The sequence below is a fragment of the Siphateles boraxobius genome, unplaced genomic scaffold, assembly GCF_051911475.1.
Source record: "Siphateles boraxobius isolate OS27281-9 unplaced genomic scaffold, OSU_SipBor_1 77, whole genome shotgun sequence".
NCBI lineage: Eukaryota > Metazoa > Chordata > Actinopteri > Cypriniformes > Leuciscidae > Siphateles > Siphateles boraxobius.
Window position 1 is genome coordinate 22,426,918 of NW_027509205.1, and position 20,897 is coordinate 22,447,814.

Below are 20,897 nucleotides of genomic sequence, written 5' to 3' on the forward strand. Positions count from 1 at the left end.
CACTGTGTGTAAGGTTTAAGGACTGATGATAGTATTAAGACTGGCCCCAGTCACCTACCATCACTCTCTCTTCAAATAAATGCTGGACTGGCAGGACAAAGCAGCACACCACTCCTTCCTCCGGCACCATAAAAGGGCCTTGTTGTCACTTTCAGATATTTACATCATGGTTTATGGTAAGCCAAATCTTTGAATTGTGGCACTACTTTTGTGGAATTGGATATTGAAATAAGTGTGTACTAAGACTAATTGTGACTTTGGTGCTACAAGTGCGGCACCCAGTGTCACTAGCAATGCTTCTGTTGGAAATAGTGGGACACAAGTGCCACTAAATGGAGTGTAATGGAAACTGTTAAAAGGAGTGACCAGGGCACAAATTAGTGGTTGATTTTCCTTTATCACCAGCCCAACAAACAATACTACTATTATGTTTATGGTTAAAATTGAACATTCACCCAAACAAATTTCGTTTTTTTAGTTGTCACAGGTAGAACTATTCTGTATGCTTTTCATTAAGTTATTTATTTAAATGTATTGTTGTTATTCTAGTTCTCATGGCTGTGCTGTGTTTATTTAATTTGCTTGACTGTTTCTTCTTTTGATTCTCCCTCAGTTGTTTTCTTATGTAAGCTGTTAATTGCTGTTATTTGGCTGGTTGTCTAGGTTTCACACACAAGTAGGTCTACATAACTAATGAGAACTACAAGCTGCATGACAAATATTTCATCTAGTTAACTAACATAATAAGTAGGCTATATTACACTGGAGAAAAATGCAAAAGAAAAAGAAAAAGTATACAACTTTATAGATTTGTTTTGGAAGAGTTTTGTTTTGACACAGAAGGGGTAACAGTAGATGGTGGAAGCTGAGAGTGTTTAGCAGATATAGTGCCATAGAAAGAGGAGCTGGAAGGCAGGTGAAGTTCTGCACACCCTTCAAACTCAGTGATTAGCTTCTGTTGGTAGCAGTGCTTGCCTTCTCTTCTCTTGATATAAACACAAGTCAAGTCAAGAAGCAGCTCAGATTAGAATGGCAGTTATCATCGCGATGTGCAATATCCTTGCAGCACCAAATTAGAGTTAATATTAGGCAATTATTTCACAACTTTCATTATACACATAGAAAAATTACAGAGGTCCGGACCTCGGGGACTTGGATATGGGTATAAGTAGGCTGCCCTATAAGATAATACAAACACCATTTATTTTAAACATCAAGTCTAAACGAGTTTAGTTGAATCGAAACTGAAACTGCACAGACGTTGGGCTCAGACGCGCCTGGCACGTCTATTACAGTGTGTATGCACCGGTGTCAGACATTCCCATGAGATAATTAGTATTTTTTGGCGAACGTGAAATATCTGAAAGAGCAAGACAAAAGGGACTACAGTATGCATTCGAGGGATATATCCACGACATAATATGCAACCGATTACCGAACAACCCAGCTAACAATTTTACGTTCTGGGAACATTAGTTTTTGGTTCCAAGAACGTTCCCTTAAGTTTTCTTAACGTAAATAGAACTTTCCCTTAAAGTTAGGGGAACGTTCCAGGAACCTATGTGGAACATTCCCGCAATGTTCCGGGAACGTTCCGATAAAGTTCCCCTAACCTTAAGGGAACGTTCTATTTACGTTAAGAAAACTTTCCTGGATAACCAATAGGGTTAAGTTCTCTGAAGGTTCCCAGAACGTTCTCCTAACCTCTACATTCTGATGTCTGTACATAAATAATAAGTCAACAAGCCACTTCTTCTACATAGTTTATTGTTCACAAAACATAAGAATCTTATGAACGATTAATTCAATATTATTAAAAAATAAATATAACTTACATCTAAAGAAACAATCATTACAAAGGAAATGTAGTCCGTGATCCTCGGAAGCCGTTATTTCGAGGATTGCTACGTCATCGACATCCGTCGAAGGACTGTTCCAATGTCGAGGATCCTCAGAATTTCAACAAAGGACTGAGTCCTTCGTTCGAAAAATATCCCATACACAGGAAAGGATGCATATGTGTAGCCTTCACACTCTCAAATCACCCACAATCCTATGCGCCAGCTTTGCTATCTTGTTCAAAAAATAAAAAATGTCGGACGTTAGCGGAGTCGGAGCAATAACGGGGCAATATGCTTGTAAATGTAAGTTACCATACATTTGTTATAACCGTTGTACATATAAGTTTAACGTTTAAATGCCAGTACAAATTACTACCGTATTGATATTGTACAAATTATTCAAATATATACAAATTACGTTATTGATGGCTAACTGAACCAGACCTGTCATTTAATAATTGCTTGGTTGCCGTCACCGGCATTTCTTTTATAAATAACTAGTTAAATTGTACAAAGTAATTTAACATGGTTAGCAGAAGAGAATTCTTTTAAAAGCATTTAAAATCCTACTGGCCCCAAACTTTTGAACGGTAGTGTACATCACAACTTTTTGATCTTTTTGAATTTTTGCAGCGCCAAAAGCGGACCTTTTCACTGACGTAATGACGCAATGACGTGCACTTGCTAGTCTGTTCCATTTACGTGTTCTCCGAATGCTAAAGAGGAGCCTCGCCAAGCCTCTGAAGGAAATGACTTGGAAGGATCAATCCTGCCAAGGAAGTATCCTTGACATTGAGAAACGGCTCCTAGGATTGCGTGGCTAAACCAAACGTCCCTCACAAGCCCTGAAAAAAAAGTGAAGCCAAAGCGTCTCGATCGCCCCCCGGTGACCGGTCCTAGTATAGGTCATAAACCCCGCCTCCCAATGTTATTCAATGGGACATGAGACCAACAAAACAATTAAATTACACTTCACATATCTTTTTTCCAAACATAGTTTCTGTCATTTACTGTAGGCCTAGTTGTTATCACGCTGATGTAATTTCAAGTGTTTGTTTTTAAAATAAGTTTGTTTTTAGTTAGTTATTTGATGCTATAAAAACGGCGCTGTGACATCATGATTGACAGCTGTGATTGACAGGTTCTCTGAGCGAATTAGTCACTGAAGCACCAACAGACTTTTTTTTCGGGATCTTTGGAGGACTGAGGAGATTGGAGCTTTAAATTTAATATCTAAATTTCTATAATTAATTATTTTACACCGACATAATGGGTAGTTCTGCAGTAGAATGTACTAACCGATCTGGCATGTCCGATCAATCTTTGAGTTTTTTTGCGCATACAAAATAAATTAATAAATTCAAGGATGCTAACCTAGCTAAAACAGACTACATGAGCTAAATATGAAGTTGATTTAGCTGTCCACCAAATTGTGATAGTTGTTTAATTGCAGTAAAATGAGTAGGCTACTCGTATTTTACAGTATAGGTCCTATATTAACACATTAATATATCCTATACTATAGGATATATTAATGTGTTACTTTTTAAATATGACTATGTGGTTAGTAGTTGTATTTACCTTATAATAACGAGGTACTGCAATCAGCAGACATTAAAATTGGAGCAGAACGGAGCAGACAGGCCACTTATAAAAAGTGCAGGGCGTGTGCTTGCAATTGATTCGGCGAGAGTGATGGCGGGACCAGAGCGGGACGTTGATTTCGCGGCTTTACTTCCTGCTCACTACTGCGCATGTCTGGTCCCGAAATCGCAACTGCGCAGACTCAAGTCCCAAGATGTCAGCGCCATTTCGGGACACTGGCGGCTTCACTTCTCACCAATGGAAGAGAACGAAGGCGCGTCGTCCATCTTTTTTTACAGTCTATGGGCTAAACGTGACAAAAGTCACCTGCAAGCCTTAAGATGTGAATTTATTACTACAATTAATTTGCACAGCAATAATTTAATTGCACATTACCGCATAAGTGACGCGCAGTGAAGATAATAAGCTAGGTATTAGTTTGACAAACTGATTGCACAAATATTTTCTATGAGAAGCAATCATCAAATTCAGTACAAAGAACAAACGTTTGTGTGTGTGTGTGTGTGGGTGGGGGGGGGGGGGGGGGGGGGGGGGTTGGGGTGCAATAATGAATTGCTGTGTGTGCAATAAATGAAGTTTTGCTGATGTCTTGTAGACTGATGTTATGATATTCACTGCACAAATACTTTTTACACTCATCTAGTAATTATACTTTCCAAGTTAAAAGTTTAGATTTTAGGCCACTCATCACTAGATGTCGCTGTAAAGTTACAAACCTTATTAAAGGGGAACTTGGCAACTCTAGCCATTTCTTCGCTGATTTTCACTTTTGTTGTCGCATGTTTTCTCGACGAGCTCCCCCTACAGCTGTGAGGCGTATATTTCACAACACTGTCGTAAAAAAAACTGACTTGCGGCCCCTCCTCCCCCTTTCTACCGCTGCTCATGTGCATTTGTTATTATCGGAGCCGGCCAACTTTATCGTGTGGAGTATGTCTACCGAGGTGGGTAATACATAATACACATTGAGGGTGGCGTGTGTGTTTATGTCGAATTGCAAAGCAGTTTGTGTTTCTCGCTCGTTCTCGCTTCTCACGAGACTTCCTATTTCCATCTTACCGGGACGTTAGTCCTCATGTTGCAAGGTTGGTTTTCCGGCTGGGAACGTTGGGGGGAGCGGGGAAAGTCACCATTCACACCAGAACAGGTTATTAAACCATCTATTTCCATGATATCTAAAACCATGATTTCTAAACGGTTTTATTAAGTTGAAATAGTTGCCAAGTTCCCCTTTAAAACTAATATCAGTCTATAAACCATGTCAAAAATGACACACGAGAAATGTATTTTGCATGAGGTACATTGAATCATTGAAAATTAAAACAAAACTGACACGATTGCTTACCATTTTAAATGCCTGTGTGGGCCACATTTTAGGACCTTTGAAATGAGGTCTTCAATCTCACTGGCCTTTAGAGACTTGTACAACTTCTGCACTGCCCCTAGATGTAGGAATAATATTATGTAAGCATTGTAGCTATTTGAAAATTATATTATTTCACAATATTATTGTTTTTAATGCTGTCTTGGTGAACATAAGAAACTTCTTTCAAAACATTAAAATTTGTACCAAGACAATTAGTGTATGTTTGACATTAATCTATGTTTGAAGTTTTACTTACTAGTCATATGGTTCATAGCATCTTAGAGATGATGATCAGGACAAAAACTGCTACGGTGGAGGGCATCAACATTGAAGGATTTAGGAACCCAACAAACCATTTGACACAGAGCCAACAATATTATTATACAATGCCAGGTTTATTAAAAGGAAAGAAGCTACAGCAGATGGTAAATGCAGAAAAGATAAAGAATATACAGAAAATAACTTCTTAATTAGGATAACATAATTTGTTTTTAGGGTTGCTTATTAATTTAATATTGCTCATACAGTATCATTTACGTTTGGATGTCAAAACCTTCTTAAAATATATTAAACAAATTAAAAATGTAAATTTGAGAAATTAGAAAATAAGAAAATGACAGATGCATGGTGATATAGATGAAAAATTGTGACAAAATGGATATGAAGTTATTAAATGAGCTTCCTCGGTTCACCTGTGTTTTCTACATCTCCAGCAGCAGCTTTCTTCAGAAATGTTAAGCTTGTGGAGCTTCCCCTCAGTTTTAGAGGGGTTATTTTGTTGCTGCTGAAATCACAGAACATTTTTTTTATCAATATGCGTTTAACGTTACCATTGAGCAGCTAGTTTCAGCCTATTTTCTCGGTCCATGTAAAAGACGTCACCGATTAACAGTACATACAATTATGTTAACGTTTATGTTAAATAAATTTATATGTCCAAGTAAAACCTTAACAAAAACTCTCATCTACACATAAGAGGTGATTAAAAGCCCAAACTTTCATAAACAAAAGCTCAACCGAGTTAAGTTTGCCAAGTTACTTAAAGGGATAGTTCAGCCAAAAATGAAAATTCTGTCAGTATTTACTCTCCCTCATGTTGTTCCAACGCCGTAAGACCTTCGTTCATCTTCGGAACACAAATTAAGATATTTTTGATGAAATCTGAGAGCTGGATCACTCCTCCATAGGCTTCTAAGGGATTGAAAACTGCCAGCCCCGAAAAGTTATTAAAAAGAGGCGGTTTGCCGTCCACAAGGAGAGCTAGCCGCGAGCACATGATGCAATTATGACCGAACAGGCAGCCTCCATCATAGAGTGCGGTTCAGCATGGAGGGTTCCCAGGCCTGTGACGCACTTTGTGTGCCCGTAGGCCTTGTGCAGATGCATCTGCACGTGGCACACGATGAGCGAGGCATTTGAAACAACGCCTCGTACATTTAAACACAGAATATACAATAGAAAGGATATAGCGTCGTCGCCAGATAGCCACAGGTGAGGCGGCGTCAGGAGAAAACGGCTGAGAAGGAATGTGGCACGTGCAGAATGAATGTGAGTCTATGGGGTTTCACCCCCAGAAATCCACTTTTCTCAAGTAATTTGAAAGTTGCATTCAAAAGGGGGGGCTAAGATAATACACTCAGCTGAAAATTGCATTTTTAAGTTCACTTATCTGTTCTAAAAATCCGCTCAAAAATGTGATGACGTCACATAATAGCAGAATGCTAGCGTGTTCCGGCCAACAGCGACCTAACCTGTAAGAAATCAAAAGGACATAAGAACTCGTTCATTCGACTTTTGGTCTATAATCTATATTGAATTTGCGGAATCAACAATAAAATCTATGTTGATTCAACGAAAAGCAGGAGAAAGGGATACATTTAGCCGTCTAGCTCCATAGACTCCCATTCATTCTGTACTCGCCCGCGATCACCTCCAATGGAATTCTAATGGAACTGCAACCAATATGATACAACGGGGCTAATAGGAACTTCTGCACACAACAGGCAGATCAACAAGCAAGCTAACAGTAACAACACACTGTAGCAAACACACAATAACACATGTACAATTGAACAACAGGAAATCCCAGGTTGAGCAGAGCTCCCTCTTCAGGCACTCCAGATCATTTTATTGCCCCTTTGGCCCCATTAGCACCAATCACATCCTGTGATCACTTTGTTCTCAGCCAATCCTTAAAAAAAGGGCAGGACAAAAAAGAGACAAATACACAATACGTCTGGGCATGGGCGTAGATTACGCGGGGGACGGGGGGGACGTGTCCCCCCCACTTTTTGTACAATGTAAATTCGTCCTCCGCACTTTTTCATAGGGCAAGTGTGTCAACGACAAGCTGAGGTTTTCACGGGTTTGTATACATCGATATTTAAAATCAAAAGAGTCATGGATAGTCTATACGTGACTTTCACGTTTCCATGGTAATCAGTCACTCGTGCATTAGCTTACGACACGCCCGCACCCGCGCCGAATCCATCAGTTTCATAGAGTTCAAAATGGCAAAAAACTCTTCACTCCTTTTTCACGAAAAAGTCAAGCACTGTAAGTAAGTTGTCATGTAGTATCCGAATTGTGTTGCACAATGATGAATAACTCCGCCTATTTCTCTTGTTGAATAATTAAAGGGTCACTCCACCCATTTGCATTAAGCTTTCCACTGTTAGAAACACAGTTATACTATTGAATGGTCGTGTAACACTCTTTCATTTTCCCCTGAGACGAGAGAAATCCTCTATTTACCTTTTTCACTTCCTCCTACAATGACGCAAAAATCGTCATTTTACGTCATTGTAGGAGGAAGTGTAAGACAGGGGGATTTCTGTAAAGACTACAAGCACTAGATCTCACCCTTTCAAACCAGCCCATAGGGGGCTGGACCTAATGCGCTAACAGACCTATCAGATCAGTGCCAGTGCGTATGATTTCACCGGCAGAAACTTTTTGAAAATATGGACGAAGGTACTGAATACGCAGACGGATGCATTATGGAGGATTGGGATTACACATAGTGTCAGCCATCTTTTTTGGAAGGTAAGCTAGCAGGCTCTTGTTCTGTGGAGAAAACTTTAGGGGTTACCGTCCTCTTTTTCCCAGACATGTCCGGCCGTCAATGTCCGGGATTCAGCTTTTGCTTTCAGCGGTCGCCATTCATTGTTTACATGCACAGCTTTTGTTTCAATCTAACTGAATTCATTCTGATTGGTGAATCTGAATGTAGTGTTTACATGAACGCTAAACAAGTGATCGGTTGATGTGCGTTTTAACATTGCTAAGAAAATTCCCGCTCCTCCGTGAGAGATACGAGACCGGTGCGACTCACAGGTGTCGCTCATCAGTAATCACGCCACCGGCCTCGCGTCGTTCTCCACACGGCCTTCACTCGTCCTGCTCGCCACAGTAAACATGATGAATGGCGACTGTAGAACGCAAAAGCCGAATCCCGCACATGTTGGGCGATCTCGAAACACATTTTCGGGCAGACTCACTAGTAGCCTATACTTGTTGTTTAACTACTGCGCTCTGTTACCGGTAGGCGTGGCCTCCTAGGGCAGCGAAGCAAGTGCATTCTGGGAGTTGTTGTCTTTCATCCACATAAGCCAAAAATACATTTTCTGTCTTTTCTCAGTCTACAAAGCTCCAAATTCATAAATAATTTCACATTTCTTCTACATATATTACCCATTTTAAATACACATTCATCTTTCCAGAGGTGGAGTGACCCTTTAACAGGTTTTGTTGTAAATTCACTACCCGAACAAACATGCAATATTTTCAATCTTTTTTTACTCGTAATGCATTTTATTTTCACAGATATGTTATCGAAGCCCTTCAAATTAGAATAAACATGGTGAATGTTAATGCTGAATTTGTATTTTCATGCATTAACAGCCACGATCTGCTTGAATCAGGCAGCGACAGCGTTGTAACATGTGTACATGATGTTTATCATAATTTGGTAACACTTTACAATTAGATAAAAAAAAGTTTGTAGACAAACTTTAAGTTCTCTTGAAAAAGCCTAACTAGAAAGTTTGTAGTAGTTTTAAAAGCTTGAAGTTTGAAGGTTTTCAATTGGAAAGTTTTAGTTTAGTAAGACAGACTTTGTTTAGGCTTGTAAGAAAATGTAATTTTGCCAAAAGAAGAACTTTTATTTTAAGTAAATGTTATTTTTAAATCAGCTTCAGTGTGATTTTTAACCATATTATCATGCTTAACACTGATAATTTGAATAATTGTAATGCGATGATCAGATATCTAAATCGGAGAATATCATATGTTTGGGCAGTTGGATTATTTATTTTTAACAACAGATTCGAGTGACTCAAAGTGCACCAGATTAGTGAATTTATCTTTAAAATGTACAAAATTTTCTTTCCGGGGGGCATGCCCCCGGACCCCCCTAGAGGTACAGAGATCCACCTACGAAAATACTGTGGTAAAACAGTAGACTATATGATGGTCTATGAAAAATACACATTTTATTATCTTATTAAAATACATGATCAGGATTTTACCACCTTCGCCTCATTTTAAGCCAGGAAAAACCCTGCATGTGCAATATAAAGTACTGGACAACTTTCTTTCTTTTTTTCTGCTTTATTGCTTTAAAATAAATAGCATATTAAGCCAATTAAGCAAAAATCTGTCAACAAAAGTCTGAAGAAAAATAAAACTGGTATTACACTTGACATTCTGTCCCCCTCACTTTTTTATGCCCCTGCGTCTGGGGACGTAACAACGTGTAAACTAAACCAGCCAATGCAGATTGGTATGCGATCTGCGAATTCATAGACGAGTGTACCAAGACGAGTCTGTTGTTCTTTTTGTAAGAAGCCTCTCAAGTTGGTGTTGTTGTGACAGCACTCACAGTGGAGATCGGGACTTCAGAGAGCTGCATAAACAGCTGTTTTCACAGCTCTTCGAGATTGTTGCGCTTTCAAAGTGTGTGTGAGTACACGGCGGGCTTCAGCACCATAGAGAGTATTCCCTAAAAGAGCAAACATGGGTGTGACGTTTTAAAGATGTCATTCCGCCCGTGTTTCTGGATGCGGTTGTTTCCTATCCTCATTTGACGGCCACGATCACTGTTTCACATGCCTCGCCTTAAACATGCTGTGACTGCATTTGTGGGTGGTTCAAGTTCTCTCAAGAGAGCACGACCATGTCGACATGTTGTTCGTCTCACCTTTCTCGTAAAGGCTTGAGCCGCTCAGTGTGTCGTGTGCCGTCGAGCTGCTCTAGATGCGTGGTCGAGACTCAAGTGCCCCAATCTAGTTCTTCTGGTGCACCAGAAAAGGGCTACTTCGGCTAATAGCCAGGGTCACCTGAGGATCACAGTGAGGGCCTCCCCACCCGGTAATCAATCCCTGTGGGCCCCTCACTCCTCTATCGCATCGTAAACATGCTGAGACTGCGTTTGTGGGTGGTTCATGTTCTCTCATGAGAGCATTACCACGTCGGCACATTGTACGTCTTGTCTTACTCATAAGGGCTTGAGCGTTCAGCGCGCCGTGTGCCGTCCAGTTCAACGGCCACGTTCACTGTCTCGCATGCCTGGCAGCTTCCGGATGGGATTGCTGGTCCTTCTCATGAGGGACCTAGCATTTCATTTGGGGCTCCAGCTGAGGATCAGATGTCGATCGCTGCATCGGAGCGGGGGCTGTTACGCTCTGGAAATGAAGATGATGCTGATCTTCCCACTGTAATGGTGTGTGCGCTCATGCTGAATCAGATTCAGACTTGACATCCATGCTTTCCCTGGCTGTGACGCGTAAATCATCTTGCCCCGCCCCCGGGACTTTTCAGATGTGTGTGAAGAACTATGGAAGCATATTGGCGCCAATATGGCAAGCCAATCATGCCTAAATCTGCAGAAAAAGGTTTTCTTCTCTCACTACCCTCAATGGTGGGGCGGCAGTGCTACTGCAGACCGCCTCTTCCCTGCATGTGATGGACACCCTGCAAGACTGTGAAGGCCAAAACACTCATAATATAATGCACGAGGGTAGCTCTGAGTCGGGGTTGAGCTGCGCATGATGACTAACTGGGATTAAAGTCACAGCGTTGGCCCTCGGCCGGACGATATCCACCCTTTTGGTCCAGAAGCGCCTCCTGGCGAAGAGATATCGCCAATGTTTGCTATCTCGATGTTCCCATCTTACGTGGTAGCCTTTTCGGAGACACTGATTACGAACTGATTTTTGACTAGGAAGACCTTTCTTTGGAGATATCTGCATTTAGCTTTATGACTAGAATTTGAATGTAGATGTCTGGAATTAACTTTCTGACTAGTCAAAATCCCTTTATAGATATCTAAAAAAATCATGCAATAAACATTTGCTAAGCCACACCTTAAGATTTTTATTAACCAATCCTACCTTGGAAACTGTTGTCAATGTCATCCACCATTTTGTCTAAGTATTGTATAATAAAGGTCCTGAGTCTTTGGGTCATTTTAAACTGCTTTATACAGTCGTGATTCAAAAGTATGAAAATAAAAATGTAACTGGGACACGTGTAAAGGTGACATAAGGTATGTAAAGAAGACTCAAGAAGGTTTTTTTTTTCTATTCTATATCTTAAAGTGGGATAATGTTGAAATGTGCATGCTGTGGATTTAATGTAGCTTTAATTCCCAAACGAACACATTTAATATCAATAAGCATTTGTATAGGGTTCATGTCTGGTGCAACATTTGCTATAATTTTAAAGGGGTGGTAAAACACGATTTCAGTTTTCTAACTTTAGCTAGTGTGTAATGTTGCTGTTTGAGCATAAACAACATCTGCAAAGTTACAACGCTCAAAGTTCAAAGCAAACGGAGATATTTGCTTTTAAAGAAATCAATTTCTAAGGACTACATCAAATGGCCGGTTTGGACTACATGACATTCCTCCAGGGTTGCTGACATCAGTAACCCCACTAAACTTCTCCTCCGAGAATACTAAATAAGGGGGCGAGGTCCTTTTTGTTTTGGAGAAGAGTTGTTGTGGTATACTAGGCTGTTGTTGCCGCAATGCCGTCGAAACGCTGTTATTTTTATCCGGATTTTAAGTTTACTTTGTTCAGCCTTCCTAGGGTCGGGGAAGTTAGGGATCAATGGTTAAAATTTATTTTTATTTCGGTCCCTCATAATTATTACCCAAATCTCGGTCTCTGTGCTGCACATGGAGGAAAGCTTCCACAATCGTGGCAAGCTCAATGCAGGATTCGCACAACGACTTGTCCTGAAAGATGGAGCAGTTCCAACTTTAAGAACAGAAGCTTTTGTTTACGGGCCACAACCTGTAAGGATGATTTATTTTTCGTCCATGTGTTTTCCTGCAATAGTTCGTATTGTTATTTGTACGTTGCAGCAAGGAAGTAAACAAATGACAACGCTGTTTGGCTCTGCAAACCAGCTTGTTAAATGCTCATTCATACTTAACGTTACAAACTTTTTTTTAAATCTCAACAGCGAACTTGGAATTAGTGTGAATTATTCTTTGATTAGAGCTTTTATGTTTATCTACATGCTTGTTTATCTACAGGCACGCTAAACATGGTTTTGTGTTTGATTTGGCTAACTTACTGTAGTAACGTTAAAGCCAATGTTTAGTGTTCGTTTTGGGTTAATAGTTCTGGCGACAGATATTTGGCTACAATCGTTCTAAAAATACAAAAGTAACGGTGCCATACAGTCAGAAACGATCACTATAGATCTGCAGTCTTTAGTCAAAAAAATCCCTTTGAGGACTGTAACGTTAGTATAATTTGTTAGAACGATTATATGAAATTCTTGTTTATGAATAAGAAGCTTATTTTTTGTAATACTATAATAATTAGTACAATTTAATTACAGCGTATCTAAAAAGTAATGAGACAGAAACAACAACTAAAAACAAACCTTTCTGAAACGTCGTTTAACAGCCGTTCTTGAACAAGTTCTGCTCGATCATCTTCACTAACATTCTCTGAGTCCGATTAACACCATTGTTTATAATACACCAAAGCACAAACTACCGGTAAAGGTACGGGGCGTGACGTTTCCGGAAAACGTGCACTAGGCGGTTAGCGGTTACCACCCCTTTAAAATAACTTTTTAATGCACTAGCGCTCATCTCTGAACACAGCAAAATATCACCATCTCAGATCTCTTGGTATAATAAATTACAATACAATATCCCCACCTTGTGGGTTATTACCGTATGACACGAGTAAACCTGCATCAACACTGAAAGCACAATCCATACATAACAATGTACTAATCAATGTCATTAATGCCAGTTAAACTTCTATTAACTTGTAATCTTTTTCAAATCAGCCTTGACCTTTTTTCACTGGGTCTGCCTTGATTCTGATTTCTGAAGCTTTCTTGACCATCACACGTTTATTTGTACTATTTTTCACGTTCTGGTGTATAATTCCATTGTTCTCCACCCATGTCTTTTCAAAATTTATAATAAATAAAATCAGACTGGCAGTTTACGATTCTCTGTCTTTATTGAACATTGCACTCCAGGTGGTCCGTAAAAGCGCTATGGACATATATACAAGCTGAAGAACTTTTACCACATGAAGGCATCCAGATATTATTTAGTAATACCTGAGGTAATTTTTCCATCAGCTTTTCTCTCCTTGATAACTAAAGCAGAATACAGTTGTTAGCAGTTAGCACTAAGCATTAGGCAGGGAGTTGCTCTGGTGAGGGGGAGGAGTTAAGTAAATGGGTATAGCATGTGATAATATTAAATCTAGAGTATGATTACGACAATGAGTAGGTCCTGACATGTGTTGTCTAACTCCAATAGAGTTAAGAATGTATTTAAATGCCAATCCCAATGCATCCTTTTCATTATCTACATGTATATTAAAATCACCAACAATTAGGACTTTATCTGCAGCCAGTACTAACTCTGATAGAAAGTCAGCAAATTCTTTGATAAAGTCTTTATGGTGCCCTGGTGGCCTGTATACAGAAGCCAGTACAAATCTCAAATGTGATTTATCATTTACACTAGATATTGTTACATTTAGCACCAACACTTCAAAGGAATTATATTTGAAACTAGACTTCTTAGTAATTCTGAAAATATTATTATAAATTACAGCAAAAACTCCCCCTTTGCCTTTCATACGAGGTTCATATTTATAACCGTTATCTTGTGGGGTGCACTCATTTAAAGTAATGTAATTGTTTGGTTTTAGCCAGTTTTCTGTCAAACACAGCACATGTAGGTTATAGTCTGTGATCATATCATTAACTATGAGTGATTTTGAAGTAAGGGATAGAATAATCAGAAACCCGAGCTTTATCATTTGTTCATTTGTATTATTTCTGTTTTTTATTTGTTGAACATCAATTACATTTTTACCCTTAGAAGGGTTTGGAATTTTTTTTTGTATTTCCTAATTCGGGGAACAGACACAGTCTCTATGTTATGATATCTAGAGTCTCTATGTGATGGGATTTATCTGACCTCAGTGACGTGAGACAGCTGGCTGACGGTCAGTTTAGCCAGTTTGTCTGCTTCCTGACCTGAGCCCCAGATTGTCATGTTTGAGCTCTAAGACTATGTGCCATATTACTAGAGAGAATCTCAGGAGGGATGAATACCATCTCTTTTCAACAGGTCAGGTCTGCTCCAAAAACTTTTCCAATTGTCTATGAATTCTATATTATTTTGCGGACACGACTTAGACAGTCACACACCTCTGTAATGTTAATTTTAGTGATCTCCGAAGTCGAACATCATTAGTGCCGACGTGAATAATAATCTTAGAGAATTTATGATGAGCATTAGCCAGCACTTTTAAATTAGCTTTGATGTCAGGCGCTCTGGCTCCAGGCAAACATGTGACTATGGTGGCTGGTGTCTCTATTTTCACGTTCCGTGTAATAGAATCGCCAATAACTAGGGCACTTTCAACAGGATTCTCAGTGGGTGTTTCACTGAGTGAGGAGAATCTTTATGATGTTGTAATCGGAACAGAAGTGCGGTGTTTTGTCCCGCGACTACACCTTCTCACCGTCACCCAATTGCCCTGCTGCACGGGCTCTACAGCCGGAACCGAACAATGTTCAGCGTTCTCTAAGCTAATCACATCCAAAGTAGTATCTAAAGCCCTTGCACTTTTACAATTAACCTCAATTAAAGTTTGGATGCGTGTCTCTAGTTCTGAAATCATCTCTGTCAGCCTGACTATCTCCCTGCATTCATCACATGTAAATCCTGTGCTGACAGAGAAGGCTATGCTATACATGTTACATAAAGTGCAAGTGACAATAAGAGGAGATGACGACATGACTCACCGTGTTTGTTTGACTGACTGATACTCACCACAGTTGTTTGATGGATTGGTAAAAGGCGCGAGCAAAATAAATAAATAAATAGAGCACACTGATGGCACGCTAACAGGCTAGCGAATTACTAGCGTGTTGTGCTAGCAACGATTTAGATTGAAGCTAGCGATGTAAAGTTAATATGTGATGTTGAGTAAGTTATATTTAGCAGTATAAACAACAGGAAATGCTAGTAAATAATTATACAAAACAGAAAGATATACGAGGCTTACAGACGTAAACCAACACAGCAAGGCAGACAGGAGCAGACAGGACAGAACCGAACAAAAAGTTGTGACGGTTGTGCCCCGCTCTCCTCTATCAGTTCTAGAATTGAACACTTGTCTTTATTTACATGAACCAAGAACCTCAACATTTCACAAGTAATTCAATGTTAACAGTTGGAGAGAAAGACAGAGAAAATGGCTTCAGAAATTTTTGTAGAAACACTGGAAAGTTTGTAAATTTATGCATTTTGTAGAATTTCACCATATAATATGAAAGCATATTATGTAAAATGTCATAGTAGATTTGAAAAGCAAATTAATAATGTAAGACAAAACAAATATATAGATGTGTAACAAATTAGCCATTTACACGTATATATAACACATACAGTATATTTTATTATAGTTGATTTTTAAGGGCCTGAATATACATTTATTTTTTCCGCTTGTATCACATATTCATTTTCTTAATAGTTGTAAGTTAAAACTTCTTGATTGTGGTTAGTGCAAAATAAAATCTGTTTTGGTTTGTATTTACATATTCTAAAAACAGCACATCCATAGTTAATCTTTTGAGATTTTATGTTATTTTGTTCGTTTCATCTGACAGGAGTGATGATCAGTGGGTTTGAGTTTTTACCTTCATCATTATCGCCTGGACAGAAATATGGATAGAGTTTCTCAGTGAAAGTCTGACCAGTGAAAGAGTAGATATGAGATCTGGACTTCACGTCATAAAAAGAGACCAGACCCTCCTCATAATCCACAAACACACCAACCTTCTCAGGTCTCACTCTCAGAGATAAAGAGACAGGTGGATAATCACAAGCTTCATATTGATTCTCATTCCTCAGAACCACAATCCAGAATCCCTTCTTAGGACTCAGTCTGTTCGTCTGTTCCCTGTGAATGGATTCTCTGATCACTCCTAAAGTCCACTGAGTCTTTCCCTTCACCTGCACCTCATAGTAAAATCTTCCTGAACTGAATCCCTCCTTTGCAAGAACACAAAGACTCCCATCAAATCTCTTTGGGTTTTCTAGGACGTACGGCACCTCATAGAAAAATTTCTCTGAACTGAATCCCTTCTTTACACAACCCACAGAAAATCCCTGCTTTGCCGGAACACAATAACCCACATCAAATCTCTTTAGGTTTTCTGGGACATCCTGCTTAACATCTCCATGACTGACTTGTTTTCCATCATTAGACAGGATGAGATATGGATTCGCTGTATCAGGATCCAGAGTCACATCCACTGAGAGAGATCAGACATTATCAATCAACCTTAGAACAAACATTTTCAGATACAGTATATAATACGGATTATAAACAATGTATTGTAAGTGTATTAAAGAAAATGCTGTCAGTCACACTGTACCTGCAAACTTCTGCACACACTTCAATCCTGTGGACACAGATGACAATATAATGATGAATTATTTATAGCAGTAATTTCAGGTTATCAGTGAGTTTCTCTACTGGCAGCATCAGTGGCATGAGAACATTTCACTAATAAAACCAAGAGATACACTTTCCTCATTTAAGGAAACTTTAGCAATTTTGAGGCTTGAATTGAGGAACTGATTGAGCTGATAAAATTAAGGAAAGAAGGTTACCTATTTATTTTAAGAGAATTAGTTAAATTATGGAGTTTTATTTAGAGACGCCATAGTTAGTTCCCAGCATCAGTGGCGGAGCCAGAGGGGGGTCCAGGGTGGCACTGGTCACCCCTGACATGCGATTGGCCACCCCGGGTGCCACCCCAAAATTTTATTTGCTACTGGCAGTTGCTGATGCTGATTTTTTTTTTAAAAATTACGTTCGCCGGCAGCGCTGCGCGCAAACGGACGAGCAGAGGACGAGAGATGGTTGCAAGATACCGAACTTCACCGAATAAGAAATCATCATATTTGAAGTAAGCTTTTAAGGTTTAGCATCAGGGTGGTTTGCTCCCAATAGCCTACATTAGGCCTAATACACGCATATACAGTACCTTGCCGTGTGTACGTTACAGTATACAAATGTTCTAGCTAATGTGAGGATAGGAGATCAAAACGCAGGCAAAGAAGAGCAGAAACAAGCGATATCATAATGCGATCACTATAGGACTATGAAGCTTTATGGGTGTAGGTTGTTGATGGACTCGATCTACTGTGTTTTGATCATCATTATGAATCTTATCTAGATGTAGTCTTTGATAAAAATGCGATTTTCTCAGCTTTTTGCTCATGTTGCTTTTTATTAAACTTGCCAACATTCAAGCATTGATTAAAAGAAAAGACGCACGAAGCTAGAATGACATTATTTTTTTGTTTTTGTTTTAAAAGCACAGGGTTTGTTCTTTCTTTTGGTATGTTCAGATATTCATACAAAAAAATATTCTGGGGTGCCATTAAATTGTGAAAATTACCAAAACCACTTTTTTTTTTATACTGGTAAGAAAGAGTTAAATGTTGGTAATTGGATGATGATTAGAATGTGAATATGATTGGAATCATATTTTAAATTTGTCATATTTTTGAACAGGGTTAATTAAACATGAAAAGAAAGGGAGAGATATCAGAGTTATTTTAAAATAAGCACAAACATAGTCCAGTCATTTTATGAAAAAAAGTTTGAACAAATTGCAACAGAAGCAAACTCAAATAATTTTGTATCCTCATTATGTCCTGAGTAAGGAAACAAAGTCCCTAAGAATCCCATTAGGGGAAAGTTTCGAAATCTGTTTCTGGGGATTCACTGTTTATTTTACTTACCTTTTGTCTTCTGCATTCTCCTTACCCTTGTCTCCTGTTCTTCCCTTAGACTCGTCCCCCAGAAACAGTCGCACAGACCCAGCCCCAAAACCCATCTCTTAATAATTAAAAAAGGCTGGTTTCTAAAGTACTTCTTCCTGCCTCTATGTATTAATGCTCATGGGTAGCCTAAATGGGTTCCATTCAGACCTTAACATTAAGTATTTTACTGTTATGTGTCAACAACATTCAACAAGACATTTCCACCTGGCTAGACCCAATGTTTAGATCTGTTTGGGTATTTATGCACATTAGCACATACGTAATTAGATTATGCACCGTTTGTCCATCTTAACAAACAATTTAAAAAGACTTGGAATACATTTTTTGTTTGTCTTGATGTAAGTAATCAACTCAGTAATTTTCATGGTGATATCTAAAGGTTAAACTTTTTACCCTATTCTCGTAAGAAAAAGAATGAATAGGCTATATTTGTGTTTTTTTCTAAACTTTCCCTAATGGGATTCATTGGGACTTTTTTTCCTTACTCAGGACATATTGAGGATACAAAATGCAATTTGCAATTTGTTCTAGGTTGACCCCCATTTTGGTTTAAAATGACTGGACTAACAGGCAGATCAGGTGCAAACAGACCCCCAGCCCTTGCATCACCACTGGCTAGTCAGAGTCAGTGTGGTCAGACTTCAGAACCAGCAACAGGTCAGAGCATCTACCAGACACAGGCAGTCAATCACATACCCAATTCAGGAATTTAAATTGAGATGATTTTGCCAGATTAAAAGGATAGTTCACCCAAAAATGAACACAAAAAAAATAATTATAAATTAAATAATTAGAATTAGAATTATTATAAATTATTATAAAGAAAGAATTATGTTGTATTTAATCTTCCCAGGATAAGATTTTATATTGATGGGCAATAAAATTGTTTAACTTTTTCAAGGACATGTCTGCTTGATACCTGCTGTATTTCTAATAAAAGATAAAATAAAATAAATATATATTTTTTTGTAAATGTGAGTTTTTTTGTAAATAAATGCAGCTGTTCATAACAGACACATGCGGTATCTCATCTACTTGGTGCTTCAGCTTTGTTTTCTGCAAATATTTTGGATGTTCAACACTTATAGACACAAACAGAGTGACCCAATTCCTTCCACAAGCTTTTCCACTGTGTGTGTGTCTGGGTGTGTGTGTGTGTGTGTGTGTGTGTGTGTGTGTGTGTACTGTGTACCCCCGAAAGTAGCAGTGGCCACCCCGTGTATAAAACTCTAGTTCCGCCCACTGCCCAGCATGCTTTGCATATGGCTGGAAATGGAGAGTAAATATTGAAATTAAGTGTTATTTTATGTTTTTGAGTGAAGGGAAACATCTCGGTTACTATGTAACCCTCGTTCCCTGAAGCAGGTGAAGCAACGTGACGTCGACGTGACGACGCAATTAGGATCACTTCAGGGAGCCCTATCAACTTCGAGTGTCTACAGAACAAGCCAATGAACGTTGGCGTGCGTGAAAAGCGTCACGCATCCCGCCCCGCAGCGCGGGTATAAACAGGAAGCGGGCGCACAGCAGGGACGTGCAGAGAGTTCCTCAGGGGCAGGGACTCAAATGTAAAAAAGGGGCATATATATACATATACATTAGTATTATAAGTATAAGTATATACTACTATTTTTAATGTTTTTTAAAGAAGCCTTTTATGCTCACCAAGGCTGCATTTATTTGATCTAAAATACAGAAAAAACAGTAATATTGTGAAATATTACTACAATTTGAAGTAATTGTTTTCTATTATAATACACTTTATACTATTATAATATACTAACCTTTGATACTTTTTTCAGGATTCTTAGTTAAAAAAAGAACAGCATCTTAAAATAGAAATATTTTGTACCAATATACACTACCGTTCAATAGTTTGGGGTCAGTCATTTTCTTTCTTTTTTTTATAAAAGAAATTAATACTTTTATTCAGCAAGGATGTGCTAAATTGATATAAAAAAGTGACAATTAAGACTTTCTATTTTAATTTAATGTTGTTCTATTTAACTTTTTATTCATCAATGAATCCTGATCCTGAAAGTATCACAGGTTCAATAAAAAACTGTTTCCAACATTGATAATAAATCAGCATATTAGAATGATTTCTGAAGAATCATGTGACACTAAAGACTGGAGTAATGGCTGTTGAAAATCCAGCTTTGCATCACAGAAATAAATTATATATATATTTAAAGTATATTAAAATAGAAAACTATTATTTTAAATTGTAATATTTTTTTTTAAATTGAAGTAATTTTTACTACTTACCATTAATGCTACTTTTGGTGCTGTTTTATGCAGTGCTTTGTAGTAAATTAGCATCCACGGTTTCAACGACGCATATTCAGATCGCTTCATAAATGTAATTTTCAAACGATTTATGAATGACCAGGGAGAGAGAGAAAGAGAGAGCTTCAGAACTCCTGACCTGATATTTAGATACACTATTCAATAAATATATTTGTTTCACAGGGAAGCTCTGCGCAAACAGGAATTATTGTTCAAAAATTTAAAAAAAGCACCCCAGAAAAAAGGGCACTTTCTCTCCAGGAATAAAAAGGGCAGGTGCTCAAGCCCCTTCTGATGTCTATGTGTGCACGTGCCTGACTCTCAGCCCCCATCTGGCTGGGGCGGAAGACCTGCGTAGAGGGAGTTCACTGCTGTTCAGTTATACCCCACACAGTGGAACTCTTGGACCTGAACACTTCTCTTACCCTGAAC

At 38.7% G+C, this 20,897-nt stretch overlaps 1 protein-coding gene and 1 long non-coding RNA gene across 2 annotated transcripts in view; one reads left to right on the forward strand and one right to left on the reverse strand.

Moving 5' to 3' along the window:
- The window catches only part of LOC143725560 (uncharacterized), a 358,276-nt gene that overhangs the window by 133,078 nt on the left and 204,301 nt on the right, over positions 1–20,897 (forward strand). The window lies entirely within an intron of this gene.
- The window catches only part of LOC143725520 (E3 ubiquitin-protein ligase TRIM39-like), a 30,765-nt gene continuing 25,349 nt past the window's right edge, over positions 15,482–20,897 (reverse strand). Inside the window, exons 6-7 of the mRNA XM_077217995.1 lie at positions 16,757–16,783; positions 15,482–16,633 (exon numbers count right to left, since the gene is read on the reverse strand). Coding sequence (XP_077074110.1) covers positions 15,975–16,633; positions 16,757–16,783 — 686 coding nt within the window. The 3' untranslated portion in view covers positions 15,482–15,974. The remainder of the gene's footprint in view (positions 16,634–16,756; positions 16,784–20,897) is intronic.